This window comes from Rhinopithecus roxellana, chromosome 7, assembly GCF_007565055.1.
Source record: "Rhinopithecus roxellana isolate Shanxi Qingling chromosome 7, ASM756505v1, whole genome shotgun sequence".
Taxonomy (NCBI): domain Eukaryota; kingdom Metazoa; phylum Chordata; class Mammalia; order Primates; family Cercopithecidae; genus Rhinopithecus; species Rhinopithecus roxellana.
In genome coordinates this window covers 150,868,783-150,893,604 of record NC_044555.1, presented here as the reverse complement: position 1 = coordinate 150,893,604, position 24,822 = coordinate 150,868,783, and the positions used below count along the sequence as shown (strand labels likewise).

General features: G+C 44.5%; 1 protein-coding gene across 3 annotated transcripts in view; it reads left to right on the top strand.

Moving 5' to 3' along the window:
* TRMT2B (tRNA methyltransferase 2 homolog B) overlaps positions 1-24,822 on the top strand; it is a 41,423-nt gene that overhangs the window by 5,645 nt on the left and 10,956 nt on the right. For 2 of the 3 annotated variants that reach the window (XR_004058403.1, XM_010388464.2), the window contains exons 2-7: positions 2,885-3,155; positions 3,826-3,880; positions 7,359-7,493; positions 8,321-8,420; positions 9,737-9,807; positions 23,373-23,519. Coding sequence is in view for 2 of the 3 variants with exons in the window: in XM_010388464.2 (XP_010386766.1) it covers positions 2,908-3,155; positions 3,826-3,880; positions 7,359-7,493; positions 8,321-8,420; positions 9,737-9,807; positions 23,373-23,519 (756 nt within the window). In the remaining variant the exon portion in view is untranslated. The remainder of the gene's footprint in view (positions 1-2,884; positions 3,156-3,825; positions 3,881-7,358; positions 7,494-8,320; positions 8,421-9,736; positions 9,808-23,372; positions 23,520-24,822) is intronic. The other variant, XM_030934442.1, reaches the window with a different exon arrangement.

The following is a 24,822-nucleotide window of genomic DNA, read 5'->3' as shown; positions in this document are numbered from 1 at the left end:
TATCTGACTCTAGGATCTGCACTCCTAAAATCTCAAAGCCTTCATTTGTCCTCACTGCCTGCCACTTCCCATTGCCTTCTTTCCCTTCTTTCTTTTGTCCCAGACGTAATGGATGTGATACTGCCTTCCTCAGAGGTATCTGCCTTGGCCTCCAGGCCTCCAGGCTCTCTTGACTCTCCTTTTGAGACACCAGCATCTCTTCTTGCTCTCCAAATATTACCTTTCTCCCAGATATAGTCATTGGCCTTTTGCTCTTGCCTTTACTCAAAGTACTTTTTAAAAAATTTTTTATTTTGGTTGATTGATTTATTTATTTATTTAATTTTTTTGAGACTGAGTCTCTCTATATCGCCTAGGCTAGAGTGCAGTGGTATGATCTCAGCTCACTGCAACCTCCACCTCCCAGGTTGAAGTGATTCTTGTGCCTCAGCCTCCCGAGTAGCTGGGACTACAGGTACACGCCACCATGCCCAGCTAATTTGTGTATTTTTGGTAGAGACAGGGTTTCCCCATATTGGCCAGGCTGGTCTCGAACTCCTGACCTCGTGATCCACCTGCCTTGGCCTCCCAAAGTGTTGGGATTACAGGCATGAGCCACTGCACCCAGTCCTAATTTTTGTATTTTTAGTGGAGACGGAGTTTCACCATGTTGGCTAGGCTGGTCTGGAACTCCTGACCTTGTGATCTGCCCACCCTGGCCTCCCAAAGTGTTGGGATTATAGGCACGAGCCACCGTATTTGGCCTCAAAGCCCTTTTTGATCTTACAGCTTGTGTTATAGACACTCAATGAAATCTGTAGCCCTGCCATCTCTCTCGATCTCTCTACTTGTCCTACTGCTTCTCTACTTACTTGTTAGACATTTCCATTTGGATATTTCCCTACCATTCTAAACACAATATGTCTCAAACGTGAACTTCCTTTTTGTTTTTGTTTTTGAGACAGAGTCTCGCTCTGTCACCCAGGCTGGAGTGCAGTGGCACGATCTTGGCTTACTGCAACCTCTGCCTCCTAGGTTCAAGCGACTCTCCTGCCTCAGCCTCCTGAGTAGCTGGGACAATAGGTGCCTGCCGCCATGCCTGGCTAATTATTGTGTTTTTAGTAGAGACGGGGTTTCACCATATTGGCCAGGCTGGTCTCGAACTCCTAACCTCGTGATCCGCCCGTCTCGGCCTCCCAAAATGTTGGGATTACAGGAGTGAGCTACTGCACCCGGCCGAACTTGCTTTTTATTAGTCTCCTTATTTCATCTTTAATTCTCTACACAAGGCCTGCATCATCTCACTGTTACCTTCACAATAAAGTCCATGTTTTATTCAGGCATGAACATTCTTTCAGATCTCACTTTGACTTAACTTTTCAGCCTGTTGCCTCTATTCCTTAAAATGAACTACTATTTTAGTCAGACTGGTCTCCCTGCTGTCCTTCAAACATGTAATTCATCTCTCTGCCATCCTTTAAGACTCAGTTTCTGGCTGGACGTGGCAGCTCACACCTGCAATCCCAGCACTTTGGGAGGCCTAGGTGGGAGGATCACTTAAGCCCAGGAGTTTGAGGCCAGTCTGGGCAACATAGCAAGACCTTGTCTCTACTATGTTTGTTTGTTTGTTTGTTATTTGAGATGGAGTTTCACTCTGACGCCCAGGCTGGAGTGCAGTGGCATGATTTTGGCTCACTGCAACCTCTGCCTCCCGGGTTCAAGTGATTCTCCTGCCTCAGCCTCCTGAGTACCTGGGACTACAGGCGTGAGCCACCATTCCCGGCTAATTTTTGTATTTTTAGTAGAGGCGGGGTTTTACCATGTGGGCCAGGATGGTCTCGAACTCCTGAACTAGTGATCTGCCTGCCCTGGCCTCCCAAAGTGTTGGGATTACAGGAGTGAGTCACTGTGCCCAGCCTTATTTATTTATTTTTTTTGAGACAGAGTTTCTGCTTTGGTTGCCCAGCTGGAGTGCAATGGTGTAATCTCGGCTCACTGCATCCTCTGCCCCCAGGTTCAGGCAGTTCTTCTGCCTCAGCCTCCCAAGTAGCTGGGATCGCAGGCATGCACGACCACACCCAGCTAATTTTGTATTTTTAGTGGAGACAGGGTTTTGCCATGTTGGCCAGGCTGGTCTCGAACTTCTGACCTCAGGTGATCCACCTGCCTCGGCCGCCCTAACTGCTGGGATTACAGGCATGAGCCACTGCTCCTGGCTGTCTCTACTATAAATTAAAAGAATGGTGTGATAGTGCACACCTGTAGTCTCAGCTACTCATGTGGCTCAGGTGGAAGGATTGCTTGCACCTAGAAAGTCAAGGCTGCAGTGAGCCATGATCATGCCACTGCACCCCAGCCTGGGAAACAGAATGAGACTGTCTTAACAAAAAAAAAAAAAAAAAAAAAGGCTCAGCACCATGCCTCCCTGCTTTGGGAAGCCTTTTCTGAGCACTCATCAGGAACCAAGCATACTGTGTTATTTCCTAATGTCTTTTCCTGTGTCAGCATTTAATCTCGTTAATTAGATTGTAACCTTTGTAACCCCTCTGCTGTCTAGTGTGGCATGATGTCTTGCACATAGTAAGCACTTACTAAATATTAGCTGCTTGAGTGGCTGTTGGTTAGGAAGTTGGAATAGGGAAAGAGATTTGTCATAGAAATATATCCAGAGATTTGAACTCTTTCCTGGAGGACAGAGACTGTTTTCCCCTATCTCTTTATTTTGGGAACCAAAACATACCTTGCATGCAGTAATTCAGTTCTGCTCAACAGGCTTGCTTTTACTGTCTGCTGTGTGCCAGTGTTCTGCTAGGCGCTTGAGTTCCATAAGGGTTTATAAATGGATGAATGGGTTTGGTAGTTGTGCTTCCATTTCCCAACCTCTGTATGTGTACCTTTCATGCAGGTAGATTTCAGTGTGTTCTTTGGATGGCAGGCCTTAAGAGAAGAGTCCCAATGCACAGCCTCAGATACTTCATCTCCATGGTGGATCTCTTCTCCAAATCAGGACTGCTTCCCTGGTATGCCAGAAATCCACCAGGATGGTCACAGCTCTTTCTGGGCACAGTATGTAAGGGAGATTTCACCCATGTTATAGCCACGAAGTGTCAGAAAGGACAAAAAAGTCAGAAGAAACCATGTCATCTTGGATCACTAGATGATTCCTGGCAGGAAAGGTAAAGGCCAGGCTGATGTCCTCTCTCCTTAGCAAGTCTCAATCTGTGCATCTACTGAAATTCTGTATTCGTAATGTAACTAATGTAGCATTACAAGGATTTGTGGGGCCACCTGAGGTAGGATACCCAGGGCAAATTTGAGGACGTCTGAAGAATATTGGTGGAAATGCTTTGGGGTTGCAGAAACCGTTCTCTTTGTCTTTGAGTGTGTTTTTATCAGAAAGAAGATACTAATCTGGGACCTTGTCTTTAGTAAGTCCAGGACAGGTTTGCTGAAAACCAGGAACCCGGAATGATATTAGATGGATTAGAGATGAGTAGTCCCATTGCAGCCATATAAGCACAAATATACCTCATTTATGCAACACATGTATTTTCTAAATCAAATTATATTTTAAAAGCATTAGGAAGATAAGCTATTTAAAGAAACCCAACAGTGAAGCCTTTTGTAATATGATTAATTACCTCCTGATAAATCTGGATTTTTCTTTTATTAGGTTTGCTCCATCTGTTCTGCTTTGTTAAGTAGACAACATCAAAATGGGCTGTTCTCCCAGACTCCATCTCCCTAGAGGGCATGAGAGTTAGGTCTTCTGAAAGTACTTATGAATAGTAGGTGCTCAGTACATATTTATATAATTAGAGAATTGCCTGAATTATTTTATTCCAGGCTGGCTGATGTTGTTACACCACTCTGGAGGTTGAGCTATGAAGAACAGCTCAAGGTAGGTGACCAGCCTAAGTCTTTACCCCTCCTTTCCAGGAGAATGGTGCTAGACTCGTAGGAGGCTTGACTGGGCAGTTATTTATTTATTAATTTTTAATTTTAAGTTTTTTTGAGATGGAGGCTCGTGCTGTGGCCCAGGCTGGAGTTCAGTGGTGCAATCTCGGCTCACTACAACCTCCACCCCCCCGGGTTCGAGCAATTCTCCTGCCTCGGCCTTCTGAGTAGCTGAGATTACAAGCATGCACCACCATGCCCAGCTAATTTCTGTATTTTTAGTAGAGATGGGGTTTCACCATGTTGGCCAGGCTGGTCTTGAATTCCTGACCTCAGGTGATCTGCCTGCCTCAGCCTCCCAAAGTGCTGGGATTACAGGCGTGAGCCGCCACGCCAGGCCTTGACTGGGCAGTTCTATGCAGAAGCCCAAGCAGCTCCTTAAACTCATTATGCTATTGACTCCAAAATTGGAACTTTAGGCCAATTATATCTTCCTCACTCTAGACCCATAGATCCAAATGTGTGTTTCCTCTCTTGCTTGCGTTTTTGTTATACTTATAGCTCTGTGTATGTGAGTAGTAGTGCTCTTGCTGTTTCACATGTAGCTATGCTTTCCAACATGGTAGCCGATAGCCATATGTGGCAATTTAAATTTGAATACAGTCAGTTCTACTGCTTAATTCTAAATAAGCTCTACTGCTTATTTAGAAAAGAGAAATTTATTCTAACTAATTGACATATTAGGGAAAATTTGAGTATAATGCAAATTTTATGTTTACTTAGAAGTAATTTTGTCCATAAGAAACGCTAGATGAAAGGAGACCATACTCAGCTGAACCGAGCTATTTAAGAACATATAAAATGAATGCATGCACATACCTCAAACATCTACCAGCTCCCTCAGTTCCCCCAGTGTGTTTGTTATAAGCCATACCCATCCACATCTGGTGTTAGAACTTTCCATGTGACTCACATAGCCCTCTTTTTATGACTTCATGATAACTCCAAGTTGCAATTCTTTTTTTTTTTTTTTTTGAGGTAGAGTCTGGCTCTGTTGCCCAGGCTGGAGTACAGTGGCGTGATCTCAGCTCACTGCAACCTCTGCCTCCCGGGTTCAAGTGATTCTCCTGCCTCAGCCTCCCCAGTAGCTGGGACTACAGGCACATGCCACCATGCCAGGCTAATTTTTATATTTTTAGTAGAGACAAGGTTTCACCATGTTGGTCAGGATGGTCTTGAACTCCCGACCTCAGGTGATCTGTCTGCCTCGGCCTCCCCCAGTGCTGGGATTACAGTCGTGAGTCACTGCGCCTGGCCCAAGCTGCAGTTCTTCTGATACCCACTTCCATAAGCAAACTTGGCCATTGTCAGGGTAAAGTGTTATCCTTATTGTAGCATTCATGTTTCTTTCTTTTCTTTCTTTCTTTCTTTTTTTTTTTTGAGATAGTGTCTCACTCTGTCGCCTGGCTGGAATGCAGAAGTGTGATTACAGCTCACTGCAACCTCTGCCTCCAGGGCTCAAGGGATCCTCTCACCTCAGCCTCCCTAGTAGCTGGGACTATAGGCGTGTACCACCATGCCTGGTTAATTTTTTGTATTTTTTGTAGAGACAGAGTTTTGCCATGTTGCACAGGCTGGTCTCGAACTCCTGGATGCAAGCGATCCACCTGCTTCAGACTCCCAAATGTTGGGATTATAGGCATGAGCCACCGTGCCTAGGTTACTATTCATATTTCTTAACTACTTACCATGTACAAAACAGTGTTGCTGTTTTTATTAGGTTCTTAATCTTTTCTGTGGGTGTTACTGATCACGCCACTGCCCTCCAGCCTGGGTGGAGACTCCATCTCAAAAAAAAAAAAAAAAAAAAAAAAAAAAGAGAAAATAAAAGAAAGCTCAGGAAGGGAATCTGGGAATGGATAACTGAAATTAAGTCTCAGAAATATGCCACTGTGATTCCCCTCACTGATACACAGCTCCCCTACCAATTCTTTTAAGGTAGATTTACCACAGAATTCCTTAAAGTTTTGGAATGTTGCATGCCTAATCCTGTTTTTCCCATGAGCCTTGAGATCTTTTTGTGAGTGATTTTGCATAGTGTGGTATAGGAACACTTATGTCATGTTATAGCAGTGCTGACTCTTAATTAAAATTAAGATAAAAAATTTAGGTCCAGGTGCGGTGGCTCACGCCTGTAATCCCAGCACTTTGGAAGGCTGAGGCGGGCAGATCAACAGGTCAGGAGATCTGAGACCATCCTGGCTAACACGGTGAAACCCATCTCTACTAAAAATACAAGAAAAATTAGCCAGGCGTGGTGGCACGCTCCTGTAATCCCAGCTACGCAGGGGGCTGAGGCAGGAGAATCACTTGAACCCGGGAGGCAGAGGTTGCAGGTGAGCGGAGATCACACCACTGCACTCCAGCCTGGGCGACAGAGTGAGACTCCATCTCACAAAAAAAAAAAAGAAAAGAAAAAAAAAATTAGGCTGGGCATGGTGGCTCACCCCTGTAATCCTAGCACTTTGGGAGGCTGAGGCAGGCAGATCACTTAAGCCCAGGAGTTTGAGACCAGCCTGGGTAACATAACGAAACCCCATCTCTACTAAAAATACAAAAAATTTGGTATGGTGGCGTGTGCCTGTAGTCTCAGCTACTTGGGAGGCTGAAGTGGGAGGATCACCTGAGCTTGGGAAATCAAGGCTGCAGTGAGCCAAGATCTCATTACTGCACTCCAGATTGGGTGATGGGAGTGAGACCCTCTCTCTAAAAAAAAAAAATTAAAAAAAAATTTAGTTCTTCATTCCTACTGACCACATTTCAAGTGTTCAGTAACCACATATGGCTAGTGGCTACTGTATACGTAGAACACAGTGCAAACAGAACATTTCCATTGTAGAAAGCTCTACTGGACAGAACTGACATATACCTTGAGTGTTCAGTCTGAAAGGGCAGATAAAATGATGAGCTTACACAAGAGCTCATTCTTGACCTTTCCTCATTACCTTTTTAGGTCTGTTTTTGTTCCTTCATTCTGGATTCCTCATCTGTTGAGACCATGAGTCAAGAATTTGTGGAACACTCTTCTTTTGTACTGTTTGTTTTCCATTCTTTGCGGTGAAGCCACAAAAGTATTTCATTTCTTTCTTTTTTTTTTTTTTTGAGACAGAGTTTCGCTCTTGTTGGCCAGGCTGGAGCAGTGCAATGGTGCGATCTCGGCTCACCACAACCTCTGCCTCCCGGGTTCAAGTGAATCTCCTGCCTCAGCCTCCCGAGTAGCTGGGATTACAGGCATGCGCCACCATGCCCCTCTAATTTTTATATTTTTAGTAGAGACGGGGTTTCTCTATGTTGGTCAGGCTGGTCTCGAACTCCTAACCTCAGGTGATCCACCCGCCTCAGCCTCCCAAAGTGCTGGGATTACAGGCGTGAGCCACCACGCCCAGCCAGTATTTCGTTTCATTGCTTATATTCTTTTGCAGGTGAAATTTGAAGCTCAGAAGAAAATTTTACGAAGACTAGAGTCTTACATCCAAATGCTCAATGGAGTCAATGTGACAACGGCTACGCCCAAATCTGAGAGCCTCCCTTGTCTTCTCCATCCTATTATACCCTCTGTAAGCCCCCACCTCCCTATTCCCTATCTATTAAATCCCCTTAATGCTAATAACATCAGCTAATATTTACTGGGTACTTGCTGGGGACCAGGCCCTATGCTAAATGATTATCATGTATCACTGTCACATTTTACTGTTTATAATAACCTGGAGGGATAGATACTACCATTTTATAGATGAAGACCTTGAGGCCCAGAGAGATTGAGTAATTTGCCCAGGACACACATCTAGAAAGGGCCAGAGCTGAGATTCACGCTCAGGTCTATCTGATAGAGAGCCCATTGTATCAACCACTCCACTATTACCTCCCTAGAAAGGTTCCAAACTTTGGAAACCTTTCTCCCTGCCACCCCCACGCAATTTGCCCATGTAACATTGGAAACCTTTCTAATGTGCCCTCAGAGGAGTGGAGTTTCATTTATGGCAGGGGTTAGCAGACTACAGCTCTTAGGCCAATTTTGTCTTGCTGCCTGATTTTGTAAATAAAGTTTTATTGGAACATAGCCAAGTTCACTTGTTTATGTATTGTCTATGGCTGCTTTTGCACTGCGATGGCAGAGTTGAGTAGTTGCAACAGGGACCATATGGCCTGCAAAGCCTAGATTATTTACTCTTTGGCTCTTGACATAAGTAGTTTGTTGACTCCCGCTTTTTGGCAAGATTGGAACTCCGCTTCTTGACTGTCTTGATCTTCTTAACCACAGACTTTCACATATACCGTACCTTCCAAGCAAACTTTATTTGTCCTCATCCAGAGAACATTCCTGCTTTCCCTTTATTGTTATCTTCCTTGGTTTCATTTGACCTCTTGTCACCCTCCTCTCCAGCCTGTCATCAATGGTTACCGAAATAAGTCCACCTTCTCTGTGAACCGAGGTCCAGATGGCAACCCAAAGACTGTGGGGTACTACCTGGGAACTTGGAGAGGTCAGTTGAAGGTTGTACAAACCAAAGACTGAAGAGGAATGAAAGGGCGCAGAGAAGTGTCAGTAGAAGTTGAAGATATGGTGGCCTTAAAGAAGAAGATTAAATTGGAAGTCTGATGCAGAACGTGATCACGAGGTTGATTGTGGATACTTCTAATGGGTAGTCATTGTAACACAGTGATAGAAAACGCAACCCTTGCCCTTTCTTCCTCTAAAAGCCATATGCCTGATACCTAGTAAACACTTAGTAAATGCTGGCATTGTTGCTGCTGCTGTCTCATCATCATTGTTGTCATCATCATTTTATGCTGCTTTCTGCAGTGGGAGCAATCTCTTTGTTAGAGTTGTCTTCCTATTTCACATCCCCATATCTCTGAAAATTATTTCTGTGGTAAATCTACCTTAAAAGAATTGGTAGGGGAGCTGTGTATCAGTGAGGGGAATCACAGTGGCATATTTCTGAGACTTAATTTCAGTTATCCATTCCCAGATTCTATTCCTGAGCTTTCTTTTTTTTTCTTTTCTTTTCTTTTTTTTTGTATTTTTGAGATGGAGTCTCACACTGTCACCCAGGCTGGAGGGCAGTGGCGTGATCTCGGCTCACTGCAACCTCCGCCTCCCAGGTTCAAGTGATTCTCCTGTCTCAGCCTCCGAGTAGCTGGGATTACAGGCATGCACCACCACACCCAGCTAATTTTTGTATTTTTAGTAGAGACGGTTTAGTTTCGCTATGTTGGCCAGGCTGGTCTCGAACTCCTGACCTCAGGTGATCCACCTGCCTCAACCTCCCCAAGTGCTAGGATTACAGGCATGAGCCACTGTGCTTGGCCCATTCCCGAGCTTTCTGTTTGCCCATTTTCAATAAATCCACTTGAAATACCATCATTTGATGTTAGTCACACTGTTTAATATCCGTATGTCTTACACTATTGTTCGTTAGGGCATGGACTTGGCTTTTTTCCATCCTGTGTGCTGAATTAAATGACTATGTGATGTCAGTGTTCTATTATTCAGTAATAGAAAAATGAAACCCATTATATTTTATTTCCCTCTTAAAATCTGAACAGAAAACAGACGTTGTCATATAGCGCATGTGTGGCATGAGAGAAAATATTGAGGAGTAGCTTCATAAAGAATTAGCTGCTTAATGGCTACACCAGGAAATAATTAGGTTTTCTCTGAAAAGTGGCAATGAGATTGTATTTGCTTTTTCATATCTACATATGCCACTTTGACGATGGAAATTTGAGTTGCCAGGCATTTTCTTTTAAATAATCTTTAAGAATAAAACCATGTAAATTCTTTTTTTTTCCATAGATGGGAACATTGTCTGCGTGCAGTCTAATAATCTGAAAAACATCCCTGAGAAACACAGTCAAGTGGCACAGGTAAAATGGAACAAGAGCTGGTTGAGGATGACCTGGGACATTGTGGTCTGCAACAGCAACATCCCTGACATTTTGATAATAGAGCCAATTCTAGTGCTAGAGGGAAGGAGGGGCTCTGTACTGAAAGCATACCTTGTAACTATGGAGAGAACATTGCTAGGTTTTCATTTCAGGGAGAGTGGAGAGGGGAAGAGAGAACTGTGTCCATTATTGTAAATGTCAGGCATCCAAGGACATTTTCATAGTAGGGATGTATTAGGAAGAAGTGCTGATGAGGGCACTATAGCAAGTGTCAGGTGCTTGAAGTATTTGGAAGGCTAGTGTTTTCAGCAGAACAGAATTGAGGAATATGAGGTGAAGTGGTGATAAGATAGTACATCATGAGCTCGGCCTCTGAGACATTTCTTTACTTCTTTCTTTCTTTCGTTTTTTCATTCTTTCGTTCGTTCTTTTGTTTGTTCTTTCTTTCGTTCTTAGATGAGGTCTTGCCATGTTGTGCAGGCTGGTCTCGAACTCCTGGCCTCAAGCAATTCTGCCACCTTCTGTATCCCAGAGTGTACTGGGATTATAGGCGTGAGCTACCGTGCCTGACCTCTGAGACACCTTTTTTTTTTTTCTTTTTGAGACAGTCTCATTCTGTCGCCCAGGCTGGAGTGCAGAGGCATGATCTCGGCTCACTGCAACCTCCACCTCCTGGGTTCAAGCAATTCTCATGCCTCAGCCTCCCAAGTAGCTGGGACTACAGGCCCATGCCACCACACCCAGCTAATTTTTGTATTTTTAGTAGAGATGGGTTTTCGCCATGTTGGCCAGTCTGGTCTTGAACTCCTGACCTCAAGTGATCCACCTGCCTCGGCCTCCCAAAGTGCTGGGATTACAGGTGTGAGCCACCACTCTTGGCTTCTTTCTAGTTCTTTATGTCAAATTACTGTGTCCCTTGAAATGATTCCACTCTTTGTAGTTAAGCCACTAACTGGATACTTGATACACAGGTTCTTTTTTTTCCATTTTGCTTTCAAATTTTACAGATTTTTTTACATTTAAATTTTGTTTTATACTTTAAAAAAATATTTACATGGTTCCAAACTCAAGTCTACAAAATAAAGGTATATTCAGAGAGGTCTAGCTTTTACCTCTGACCCCTCTACCCAGTTCCCTCCTTCCCGTGGGTAACAATTTTTTTTTTTTTTTTTGCTGATTTCAGAAAATGTGGGCCGGGCATGGTGGCTCATGCCTGTAATCCCAGCACTTTGGGAGGTTAAGGCAGGTGAATCACTTGAGATCAGGACTTCGAGACCAGCCTGGCCAACATGGCTAAACCCCATCTCTACTAAAAGTACAAAAGTTAGCCGAGCGTAGTGGCGCACTCCTATAGTCCTAGCTACTCAGGAGGCTGAGGTATGAGAATCGCTTGAACCTGGGAGGCAGAGGTTGCAGTGAGCCAAGATCGCACCACTGCACTCCAGCCTGGGTGACAGAGCGAGACCATGTCTCAAAAAAAGAAAGAAAGAAAAAGAAATGTAGGTCAGACACGGTGGCTCACGCCTTTAATCTCAGCACTTTGGGAGACTGAGGCGGGCAGATCACCTGAGGTCGGGAGTTCGAGACCAACCTGAACAACATGGAGAAATCCTGTCTCTACTAAAAATACAAAATTAGCCGGACATGGTGGCGCATGCCTGTAATCCCAGCTACTTGGGAGCTTGAGGCAGGAGAATTGCTTGAACGCGGGAAGCAGAGGTTGTGGTGAGCCAAGATCATGCCATTGTACTCCAGCCTGGGCAACAAGAGTGAAACTATCTCAAAAAAAAAAAAAAAAAAAAAAAAGGAAAAAGAAAATGTTAATAGATATTTGTATCTTCCCCCCTTTCATAGTTAAAAGGCAGCTTACTATAGACATTGTTCTATATCTTGATTTTTTTTCACAGAATAATATACTTTTTTATAGTTGCGTAGTCCATTTTATATCTTTTTGTTTTTATTGGCATGAATAATTACCTCATTTTTCCATTTGCTTTGTTTTATTTCTTCTTTTTCTTTCTTTCTTTTTTTTGTATACAAAGTCTCGCTCTGTTTCCCTGGCTGTAGTGCAGTAGCGAGATCTTGGAGCACTGCAGCCTCCACCTCCCAGCTTCCAGAGATTCTCCTGCCTCAGCCTCCTGGGTAGCTGGGATTACAGGCACACGCCACCATGCCCGGCCCATTTTTGTATTTTTAGTAGAGACGAGGTTTCACCATGTTAGCCAGGCTGGTCTCGAACTTCTGACCTCAGGTGATCCACCTGCCTTGCCCTCCCAAAGTGCTGGGATTACAGATGTGAGCCACCACACCCAGCCTGCTTCATTTTCTATAAGCTGGTTGCTAATTTCTTTCTTTTTTTTTTGAGATGGAGTTTTGCTCTTGTTGCCCAGGCTGGATTACAGTGGTGTGGTCTTGGCTCACTGCAATCTCTGCCTCCTGGGTTCAAGTAATTCTCCTGCCTCAGCCTCCCAAGTAGCTGGGATTATAGGGGCCCACCACCACTCCCAGCTAATTTTTGTAATTTTAGTAGAGACGGGGTTTCACCATGTTGGCCAGGCTGGTCTTGAACTACTGACCTCAGACGATTCATCCACCTCGTCCTCCCAAAGTGTTGGGATTACAGGTGTGAGCCACCGTGCCTGGCCTCCAATTTCTTTCCAAATGCTTTATAAGATCTGTCAGATATTCATCAATATTTTCCATATGCTCAAAAGCTTCAGTTGAAGTTTTTCCCTGAAGACCTTTTTCCTGAAGTCTGCCATCCTAGGCCCAACCTGTCTTCTGCATGGCTGTTATCCTGGGGCTTCTTTTGCTGGTCTCTAGTCTTTTTTTTTTTTTTTTTGAGACGGAGTTTCAGTCTTTTTGCCCAAGCTGGAGTGTAATGGTGCGATCTTGGCTCACTGCAACCTCCACCTCCCGGGTTCAAGCGATTCTCCTGCCTCAGCCTCTCAAGTAGCTGGGATTACAGGCACCAGCCACCACGCCCAGCTAATTTTTTTTTCACAAAAATAATTTTATTTATTTATTTATTTATTTTTTTGAGATGGAGTCTCGCTCTGTTGCCCAGGCTGGAGTGCAGTGGTGCAATCTCAGCTCACTACTACTTCCATCTCCCGGGCTCAAGCAATTCTCCTGCCTCAGCCTCCCGAGTAGCTGGAATTACAGGCATGCGCCACCACGCCCAGCTGATTTTTTGTATTTTTGGTAGAGGGGTTTCACCGTGTTAGCCAGGATGGTCTCGATCTCCCGACCTCGTGATCCACCCACCTTGGCCTCCCAAAATGCTGGGATTACAGGTGTGAACCACTGCGCCCAGCCCCTCTCCCTGATTTTTTTTTTTTTGAGAGGGGTCTCACTCTGTTGCCCAGGTGGGAGTGCAATGGTGTGATCTCAGCTCACTGTAACCTCTGCCTCCTGTGTTAAAGTGATTCTCCTGCCTCAGCCTCCCGAGTAGCTCAGATTACAGGCGCCTGCCACCACACCTGGCTAATTTTTGTATTTTTAGTAGAGATGGGGTTTCACCAGGTTGGCATGACTGGTCTCGAACTCCTGACCTCAAACGATCTACCTACCTTGGCCTCCCAAAGTGCTGGGATTATAGGTGCCCTCAGCCCCCTCTCCTTCATTTTCTATGTGCTCGCTATTCCTCCTATTAGATTTGGGGACCTTATGGATTGCTTCTGTCATCTTCTGCTCATTTCTCTCTGCCTTTTTGTTCTTTTTGTAAAATTTTATTGACCTACATACCAACAGCTTTATTGAATTTGTCTCTATCATTGTGTCTTTAATTTTCAAAAGGTTTTCCTTGTTCTCTAATTGCTCCTTTCGTATAGCATTCTGTTCTTTTTTAGTAATACAACATTATTTTTCTATTTGCTTTTTTTTTTTTTTCTGTGACAGTTTTGCTCCTGTTGCCCAGGCTGGCATGCAATGGCACGATCTTGGCTCACTGCAACTTCCGCCTCCCGAGTTTAAGCAATTCTCCTGCCTCAGCCTCCCAAGTAGCTGAGATTACAGGCATGTGCCACCATGCCCGGCTAATTTTTGTGTTTTTAATAGAGATGGGGTTTTGCCATGTTGGCCAGGCTAGTCTTGAACTGCTGACCTCAGGTTATCTGCCCACCTTGGCCTCCCAAAGTGCTAGCATTACAGGCGTAAGCCACTGTGCCCGGCCTCTGTTTGCTTTTTTTCCTGTTAGAAGTGTCTGTTCTCTCCTGGATTTTTTTCCTGTGTATTTGTTTTGGGCATTGTCTTTTATAATGGAGGTGCTAACCAAGTAGCTGGTAGTACTTGGCTGGCTGTTCATATTTAAGAGTGAGGCCTTAGGACCAGTGTGGTGGCTCATGCCTGTGATCCTAGCAGTTTGGGAGTGTGAGGTGGGTGGATCACTTGAGTTTAAGAGTTCAAGACCAGCCTGGGCAACGTGGCAAAACTCTGTCTTTACTAAAAATACAAAAAAATTAGATGGGGGTGGTGACACTCACCTGTAGTCCCAGCTCCTTGCAGGGCTGAGACAGGGGGATTGCTTGAACCCAGCAGGTTGAGGCTGCAGTGAGCTGAGATGGTGCCACTGCACTCCATAGTGGGCGATAGAGCAAGACCCTGTATCCAGAAAAAAAAAAAAATAGTGAGGCTTTGACCAGTTAATGGTTCATCTTGAGTGGGTTTACTGATTCTTGGATTTACTGCTGGTGATTGTGGACAAGTCTTCCATGTCTCTGTCTCTTGAGTTATTTTCTCTGGGGTTATTCAGTCCCTACAAAGAATTATATTCAAATCTGCCTGGCTGCTGGCCTTCTGGAATGAGGTATAGAAAGGGGCCCAGATCTCACACCATTAAGAATGCAGATTTATGCTGGGCGCCATGGCTCACACCTGTAATCCCAGCACTTTGGTGGGCTGAGGCGGGCGGATCACAAGGTCAGGAGTTTGAGATTAGCCTGACCAACATGGTGAAACCCTATCTCTACTAAAACCACAAAAATTAGCCAGGTGCAGAGGCAGGTGCCTGTAGTCCCAGATTCTCAGGAGGCTGAGGCAGGAGAATTGCTTGAACCCGGGAGGCAGAGGTTGCAGTGAGCCAAGTTCGTGCCACTGCACTCCAGTCTGGGCAACAGAGCGAGACTCCATCTCAAAAAGAAAAAAAGAATGCAGATTTATATAGACTTTTCCTGCTTCCATCTCTCTACCACAATCAGTGTGCCTGGTATCTCCAAGTTCTGAACTTTGATGGGTTCAGTTTCTCCTGAGAAAAACATCTTCAGTCTCCTGGTAGAGGAAGATGGAAGTTTTTGGTAGGATGAAGACATTTGCCAGTTTTTGTTTGTTTGAGACAGAGTCTCAATCTGTCGCCCAGGCTGGATGGAGTGTAGTGGTGTGATCTTGGCTTACTGCAACTTCCACCTCCTGGGTTCAAGTGATTCTCGTGCCTCAGCCTCCCAAGTAGCTGGGACTATAGGCACGTGCCACTATGCACAGCTAACTTTTGTATTTTTAGTAGAGACGGGGTTTCACCATGTTGGCCAGGCTGGTCTCAAACTCCTGATCTCAAATGATCCACCAGCCTCAGCCTCCCAGAGTGATGGGATTACTGGTGTGAGCCACTGCATCTGGCCAACATTTGCCAGTTTTGTGTCCAGACTTTTTAGCCAAACCCTGAGTTTAGTCATGCATCTTACCCCATCTCAGCTTCCTGCAGTATTTTGCACCTTTAAGTGTGAGCCTTACCAGGATTGTGTAGAGCAGATAAGCCTTTTGACTTACCAGATCCACCTCTGTGGTCACTCCAGATATAGCTTCCTTCACCTTGCTAAGTCGCTTGTCACTTCACTCTGCTGTCCATCTTCTGAGATTTTACTGAGTTTGCTTTTCTGTTGTCTTCTCTCCCATTATCTTTGCTCTTTCATTTATTTATTCAACAAGTAGTTTTGCACCCCTATAAGTGCAAGGCACTATTCTAGATGCTTAGGATACAGTAATGAAGAAAATAAGTTCCCCTCCCTTGTGTAATTTAAATTTTAGTTGTAGGGGAGACAGATTTTTTTTTAAAAAACAGTAAGTAAATCATATGATATGTTGAAAGTTGATAAGTGCCATGGGAAAAAATAGAGTAAGGAGGATAAGAAGTTTTGGGGGCTGGAGGAAGTATGCGTTATAATTTTATTTATCTATTTATTTATTTATTAGAAAGAATCTTGCCCTGTCGCCAGGCTGGAGTGCAGTGGCATGATCTCAGCTCACTGCAACCTCCGCCTCCCAGGTTCAAGTGGTTCTCCTGCCACAGCTTCCCGAGTAGCTGGGACTATAGGCGCGTGCCACCATACCCAGCTAATTTTTGTATTTTTCGTAGATATGAGGTTTCATCATGTTAGCCAGGATGGTCTCGATCTCTTTCTTAACCTTGTGATCTGCCTGCCTCGGCCTCCCAAAGTGCTGGGATTACAGGTGTGAGCCACTGCACCTGGCCCTTATTTATTTATTTATTTTCAGATGGAGTCTCTCTCTGTTAACCAGGCTGAAGTGCAGTGGCACAATCTTGGCTCACTGCAACCTGTGCCTTCTGGGTTCAAGTGATCCTCCTGCCTCAGCCTCCCAAATAACTGAGATTACAGGTGCGTGTCACCACATCTGCTAATTTTTTTTTTTTTTTTTTGAAATGGGGTCTCAAAAAAAAAATTTTTTTTTGAAATGGGGTCTCACTGCATTCTAGGCTGGAATGCAGTGGCGTGATCTTGGCTCATTACAACCTCTGCCTCCCGAGTTTAAACAATTCTCTTGCCTCAGCCTCCAGAGTAGCTGGGACTACAGGTGTGTGCCACCACACCTGGCTAATTTTTTTGTATTTTTAGTAGAGACGGGGTTTCACTATGTTAGCCGGGATGGTCTCGATCTCCTGACCTTGTGATCCGCCCTCCTCGGCCTCCCAAAGGGCTGGGATTACAGGTGTGACCAGCTAATTTTTTATATTTCTGATAGAGACGGGGGTTTCATTATGTTGGCCAGGTTGGTCTTGAGCTCCTGACCTCACGTGATCCACCCACCTCTGTCTCCCCAAGTGTTGTGTTTACAGGCATGAGCCACCACACCCGGCCTGGATTGTAATTTTAAATAGGGTCAAGGTAGGCCCCATTGAGAAAATGATATCTGAATAAAGCAACGATTCTCAACCGAGGGCAGTTTTGTCCTGCAGGAAACATTTGGCAGTGATGTCTGGAGACATATTTGGTTGTCATCACTGGGGCATGGCTGGGTGATGGTGTTTGCATCTACTAGGTAGGGGCTAGCAATGCTGTTGAACATCCTATAATGGCTGGACACAGTGGCATGCACATGTAGTTCCAGCTACTCACAAGGCTGAGGTGGTAGAGGATCACTTGAGCCCAGGAATTTGAGGATGTAGTACACGATGATTGTACCTGTGAATAGCCACCGTACTCCAGCCTGGGCAACATAGCAAGACCTCTCTCTCTAAAAAATGAAAGATCCTACAATGTATGGATCAGCCCCCTACAATAAAGCATTTTCTTTTCTTTTCTTTTCTTTTTTTTTTTTTTTGAGACGGAGTCTTGCTATGTCGCCCAGGCCGGAGTGCAGTGGTGCGATCTTGGCTTACTGCAAGCTCCGCCTCCCAGGTTCACGCCATTCTCCTGCCTCAGCCTCCTGAGTAGCTGGGACTATAGGCGCCTGCCACCGTGCCCAGCTAAGTTTTTGTATTTTTAGTAGAGACGGGGTTTCACTGTGTTAACCAGGATGGTCTTGATCTCCTGACCGTGTGATCTGCCCACCTCTGCCTCCCAAAGTGCTGGGATTACAGGCATGAACCACTGCACCTGGCCAATAAAGCATTTTCTGCCCCCAAATGTCAGTAGTGCTTATCTTGAGAAACCCTGGAATAAGGACTTACAGGAAGTGAGGGTATTAGCCATGCAAAGGTCTGAGGGAAAAACATTTTAGGCAAAAGAAAGAGCTTTGCAAAGACCTCAAGACGAGAGTGTGGCTGGCTTTTTGGAGGAACTGACAGTAGACCCAGGCAAATGAGAGGAAGAATAGTAGGAGATGAGGTAAGAGTTAATGGTAGTGACTTTGGCTTTTATTCTGTGTATTAGTCTGTTCTCACATTGCTGTAAAGAACTTCCTGAGACTGGGTAATTTATGAAGAAAAGAGGTTTAATTGACCCACAATTCCACATGCCTGGGGAAGCCTCAGGACACACTATCATGGCGGAGGGGGAAGCAAGCACATTTTACTATGGTGAAGCAGGAGACAAGAAGGGGGAAGTGCCACACACTTAACAAACAACCATATCCTGTGAGAACTCCATCACCAGAACAGCAAGGGGAAGTCTGCCCCCAAAACTCACTCACCTTCCACCAGGCCACTCCCGCAACATGTGGGGATTACAATTTGAGATAAAATTTGGGTGGGGACATAGAGCCAAACCACATCATTCTGAATGAAATGGAGAACCGTCAGAGGTTTTCATGGGGTCAAGGAGGAATGTCATGATATGGTTTAATGATCACTCTGGTTGTTGTGTAGAGAATGGATTATTGGTGGGGGCATGGTTGGATAGAAGCAGGGAGACCAATTGAGGGAAGCTGTGCAGCAGTAATCCAGGTGAGAGATGATGTAGATCGATCAGTAGTAACAGTGGAGATGGATATACATTGAGGCCAGAACAACAGGATTTCCTGATGGATTGAATGAAGAGGTATAAGAGACAGAAGTGGCTGGGTGTGGTGGTTCACACTTGTAATCCCAGCACTTTGGGAGACTGAGTTGGGCAGATCACCTGAGGTCAGGAGTTCGAGACCAGCCTGGCCAACATAGTAACATAGTGAAACCCCATCTCTACTAAAAATACAACAATTAGCTGGATGTGGTGGTGGGCACCTGTAATCCCAGCTACTGGGGAGGCTGAGGCAGGAGAATCGCTTGAATCCAGGAGGCGGAGGTTGCAGTGAGCCTAGACCATGCCATTGCACTCCAGCCTGGATGATAAGAGCAAGACTCTGTCTCAAAAAAATAAAGATAAGTAAAAAATGGTTCCAACAAGGACGTTTTTTGGAGGTAATGAATGTGTTTAGTACCTTGGCTGGTGGGGGTTGGTATCCCAAGTATATGTATATGTCCAGGCTTATCAAAATGTATACATAAAAACAGGTGCAAATTTTATGTATCAGTTATACCTTAATATAAAAAAATGAAAAAAATGGCCCCCGGTGTTTTGTGTAGAGCAAGTGGAAGGATGAAGTTACTGTCAACTGAGACTGGAAAGACTGGTAGAGCAGATTTGGGTTGGAGGAGATGAGTAGTTCAGTTTTGGTCATGTTGTATTTGAGGTGCCTTTTAAACATCTGAATGGATATGTTAAGTAGTTAGTTGGCTACATTAGACTGGAGTTCAAGACAGAGAAATCCAGGAGTTGTTAGCATGTAGATGTCATTTAAAATTATGAGGCTGGCAAGAGATCACCAAGGGAGTGAGAGTAGATAGAAAAGTGAAGAGGAACAGGGACCAATCCCTGGGGCACTCCCATTTTAAGAGGTTTGGAAGAAGAGGAAGAACCAGTAAAGGAGACTGAGAAGGGACAGTCAGTGAGGTTGTAAGAAACAGGAGTCGGTGGCTCACGCCTGTAATCCCAGCACTTTGGGAGGCCAAGGTGGGCCGATCACAAGGTCAGAAGATCAAGACTAGCCTGACCAATATGGTTAAACCCTGTCTCTACTAAAAAAAAACAAAAAACAAAACAAAAGCACGAAAATTAGCTGGGCTTGTTTGCGCGCGCCTGTAGTACCAGCTACTCAGGAGGTTGAGGCAGGAGAATCGCTTGAACCTGGGAGGCAGAGGTTGCAGTAAGCCGAGATTGCACCACTGCACTGCAGCCTGGCAACAGAGTGAGACTCCGTCTCAAAAAAAAAAAAAAAAAAAGAAAAAGAAACAGGAGTAAGGTTTCCCTGGGAGCCAGAGGAAGAAAGTAAACAGAGAAGGAATGGCTTTTCACCTGTGCCCAATGCTTGCTGGTAGGTCAAGGAAGTGAGGACTTAAAGTTAACCATTGGACTTCATAACAAGGAGGTCAGGGATGACCTTAATGTGAACTGTTTTCGTGGAGTAGTAGTGACCTGATTCAGCTGGGTGAGTAGAAGAATGGGAGGCAGTGAATAGGCTCAGTTCTTGTGATGAGTTTTATGACAAAGAGGAGCAGAGTTGGGGAATATAGGGTCAAGAAGATTCCTCTTTTTTTCTGCTTAAAATGGGAGAGTAAAAGCAATCTGATAGTATATTGATGGGAATGATCCAGTATGGAGCGAACGCAATGATGGTACAGGAGAGAGAAGGGAGAATTGTTGGAAACAATGAACCTAAATAAGCTTATGCCTTTTTAATCCCTTTGTTTCATTTTAGTAGGATTTAGTAGGATTTTCATTTAGTAGGAGTTTTAGGTGGAATATTCTGTTTTTTTAGGTGGAATATTCTGTTATTTTAACCAGAAGTTCCCTTTAATCTTAATACTTAGCTTAAGCATTCCCATATAAGAATAGGAGTTTCAGTTTCCATCTTACAATGAAGAAACCAAGGCCCTAGGTCATACAGGGGAGAAGCTGTACTTCATATTTACCCATTATCCTTTAGTTCAAGCTCAGTTTTTCAATTACCATCCTTCCAGAGCCTATATGAATTTTTTTTTTTTTTTTTTTGAGACAGTTTTGTTCTGTCACCCAGGCTGGAGTGCTGTGGTGTGATCTCGGCTCATTGCAACTTTCACCTCCTGGGTTCCAGTGATTCTCCTGCTCAGCCTCCTGAGTAGCTGAGATTACAGGTGTGCGCCACCATGCCTGGCTGATTTTTGTATTTTTAGTAAAGAAGGAGTTTCACCATGTTGCCCAGGCTGGTCTCGAACTCCTGACCTCAAGTGATCCACCCACCCACCTTGGCCTCCCAGAATGCTGGGATTATAGGCGAGAGCCACTGCACCAGGCTTTATATGATATTTGAATCTTGCTTCCAAAAAGCATTCCTTTCTAACCAGCCAGTAGACAACAGTTGAACTAGTCTTTCTTTCTTCTTTCCTCTCCGTCTCTTTCTTTCCTTGCTTCCCTCCCTCCCTTTCTTCTCTCTCTCTCTCTCTCTCTCTGTCTCTCTTTCTTTCCCTCCCTCCCTTTCTTCCTCCTCCTTTCCTCTCCTCTTCTCTCCTCTCCTCTTTTCTTTTCTTTTTCTTTTGATTGAGTCTCACTCTTGCCTAGGCTGGAGTGCAGTGGCACAATCTCAGCTCACTGCAACCTCCACCTCCCAGGTTCAAGCGATTCTTCCTCCTCAGCCTCCCAAGTAGCTGGGATTACAGGTGCTCGCCACCACACCTGGCTAAATTTTGTATTTTTAGTAGAGACGGGGTTTTGCCATGTTGGTCAGGCTGGTCTTGAACCCCTGACCTCAAATGATCTGCCCACCTCGGCCTCTCAAAGTGCTGGGATTACAGGCAGGAGGCATCATGCCCGGTGGAACTAGGCTTTCTTTAAATCACCAACCTTAAAATTTGAAAACTATGTTGAGTAAAAATCAAAGATATCTTATATGAAATTATAACAAAAGTGATCAGGTACAACCTTAATTGATCTTACCTCAGGTAGCACTGTTTTGTGGTATAATTCCCCCTTTACTACATAATCTGTGGTTTGTTTGTAAATACAGTGGACCCAGAACACATGCATTATGAGAACAAAAGGACCCAGTAAATCAGATGGTGTTTCCTGTTATGGTAGCAATTGGCTTTTAGGATTTTTGAGATCATAACAGCTAAATCAGGATTGCATTTGACTTGTATATACCAGGAGGAAATGGAGGATCTGACTAAGCTATAATATAGTTGGTACTAGGTTATATGAAGAAATATAGAAATGATGTGCTTATATCAGGACATTAAGAGTGGAATCATAGCAGCTTAGTAATACATTAGGAATTCACAGAAAGGGAAGATTATTTTCCATAAATAAATTGAAGTTCTAAGTAAGAATACCTTTCCTGTTCAGTTATTCATACAATTTTTCAATATTTATTGAACACATATGTCAGACTAAGGAAACAACTCGCTTCATGGAGCTTACAGTTCGGAATGTAATTGATAGCATCCTCTGTAAAGTCACAGGGCAGGAATCATGATTCTTTCTTTTTTGTTTTTCTGAGACAGAGTCTCTGTTGCCCAGGTTGGAGTGCAGTGGTAAGATCTCGGCTCACTGCAGCCTTGACCACCTGGGCTCAGGCCGTCCTCCCACTCCAGCTTCCCGAGTAGCTGGGGCTACAGGCGTGTGTCACCATGCCTGGCTAATTTTTGTTGTTGTTGTTGTTTTGAGATGGAGTCTCTGTTGCCTAGGCTGGAGTGCAGTGGCATGATCTCGGCTCACTGCAACCCGCCTCCTGGGTTCAAGCAGTTCTCCTGCCTCAGCCTCCCGAGTAGCTGAGATTACAGGCGCCCACCCTGATGCCTGGCTAAATTTTGTATTTTTAGTAGAGACAGGGTTTTGCCATGTTGGCCCAGTTGGTCTCGAACTCCTGACCTCATAGTGATCCACCCGCCTTGGCCTCCCAAAGTGCTGGGATTATAGGCTTGAGCCACTGCACCCAGCCTAATTTTTTTAATTTTTTGTAGACAGGCCATGTTGTCCAGGTGGTCTTGAACTCCTGGACATAAGCAGTCCTCTCACGTTGGCCTCTCAAAGTGCTAGGATTACAGGTTTGAGCCACTGTGCCCGGTCAGTCATGTTTCTTATATCACTGTATTTGTCTGCAAGGGCTGCCATTACAAAATACAGCAGACTGAGTGGCTTAAAGAAATCTATTTCCTCCTTGTCTGGAAGCTAAAGTCTAAGATCAGAGTCTCTGCTGATTTGGTTTCTGCTGAGGCCTCTCTCCTTGGCTTGCATAGACACCTTCTTGCTGTGTCACATGGTCTTTTTCTTTGTGTACCCAACCTTGGTGTCTCTGTGTGTCCACCTTTTCTCTTACAAGGACAGCAGGCATGGTGCGGTGGCTCACACCTGTAATCCCAGCACTTTGGGAGGCCGAGGCAGGAGGATCACCTGAAGTTAGGAGTTCGCGACCAGCCTGGCCAACATGGTGAAACCTTGTGTCTACTAAAAATACAAAAATTAGCAAGGCTAGGTGGTGGGCATCTGTGATCCCAGCTACTCAGGAGGCTGAGGCAGGAGAATTGCTTGAACCCAGGAGGCGGAGGTTGCAGTGAGCTGAGACCATGCGACTGCACTACAGTCTGAGCAACAGAGTGAGACTCTGTCTCAAAAAAAAAAAAAAAAAAAAAGACATCAGTGAGATTGGATTAAGGCCTGCCTTAACTGCCTCATTTTAACTAAATCACCTCTTTAAAGGCCCTGTCTCAAAATACAGACACATTTTGAGTACTGGTGGTTAAGGCTTCAACGTAGGAGTTTTTGGGGGACACAGTGTAGCCGCAAACCATCACCTAGCATGAATAATCAGCTGTGAAACTTGCTAGTTTTGCTTGTGTAATAATTCGCTTCTCTTCCTAGTACTATGAAGTATTCCTTCAACAGTCTCCATTGGAGCCCTGCCTTGTATTTCATGAAGGTGGATACTGGCGTGAGCTCATAGTCCGCACCAATAGCCAAGGGCACACAATGGCTATCATCACTTTCCATCCCCAGAAATTAAGTCAGGTGAGCCTCACAAGATGTTAAGCAACCATCACTTTTACTACTACTAACTATTACTGTAATTGTTTTTTTTTTGAAGTTTCAGGGCATATAGCAGAAACTGTACATCCACAGAGTATTTGTGTTGATTGGGGAGAGGGGTTAGGGATGAGGAGAAGATGGCAAGGATACTATTTAACCATACTGCTCGCATAATCAAACCACAGAGACTGTGGCTAGGCTATGTGAGAACTCCCAAGTAATTTCACAAGAACTTTGCCCATGGTAGTAGTTGCTCTTCCAAATCCAAATGCCAATTCACAATAGAGACTGCAATGTCAGAGGATTTCATAACCCAAATAGTACTTTATATTTGTCATGCACTTGGTGCTTTCAAACATACCTGTGTTAAAACATTCCTATACTTATATGATCATCTCAACAAACTTGTAAGGTAGGCAGGAGGAGGGATATTGTCACCCTCATTTTACCCCTGAGGAAATGGAGGCATAGAAATACCCAAGGTTAAAGAATCAGTAAATAGCAAAGCTAGGATTTGAACCCAGGTCATTTGATGCCTGGCATTTTTAACCCTATTGTTCCTACACGGTTTATTGGCAATATATCCTGGTATCAAGCTAATACTTAGGCTCTCTGTAGTTATGTAAGAATTTTATTTTTTATTTTTATTTTTTGATACAGTGTCTTGCTCTGTTGCCCAGATTGGAGTGCAATGGTGCAATCATAGCTCACTGTAGCCTCAAACTCCTGGGCTCAAGCAATCTTCCTACCTCAGCCTCTTAAGTAACTGGGACTACAGGCATACGTCACCACACCTGGGTAATTTTTTTTTTTTTTTTTTTTTGAGACAGTCTCGCTTCTTCGCCCAGGTTGGAGTGCAATGGCATGATCTCAGTTCACTGCAGCCTCCGCCTCCCTGGTTCAAGCAGTTCTCCTGACTCAGCCTCCCAAGTAGCTGGGATTACAGGCACGTGCCAGCACACCTGGCTAATTTTTGTATTTTTAGTAGAGACGGAGTTTCACCATGTTGGCCAGGCTGGTCTTGAACTCCTGACCTCAACTGATCTGCCTGCCTTGGCCTTCCAAAGTGCTGGGATTACAGGTGTGAACCACCGCTCCTGGCCTTTTTGATTTCTTGTAGAGACAGGATCTTGCTATGTTACCTAGGCTTGTCTTACACTCCTAGAGGCTCAAGCAGTCCTCCTACCTCAGCCTCTCAAAGTGCTGGGATTATAGGCGTGAACCATCATGTCTGACCTGCTTTATGTTAAGTGTTATTTATAATAAGATTTGTGAAATGTCTTTG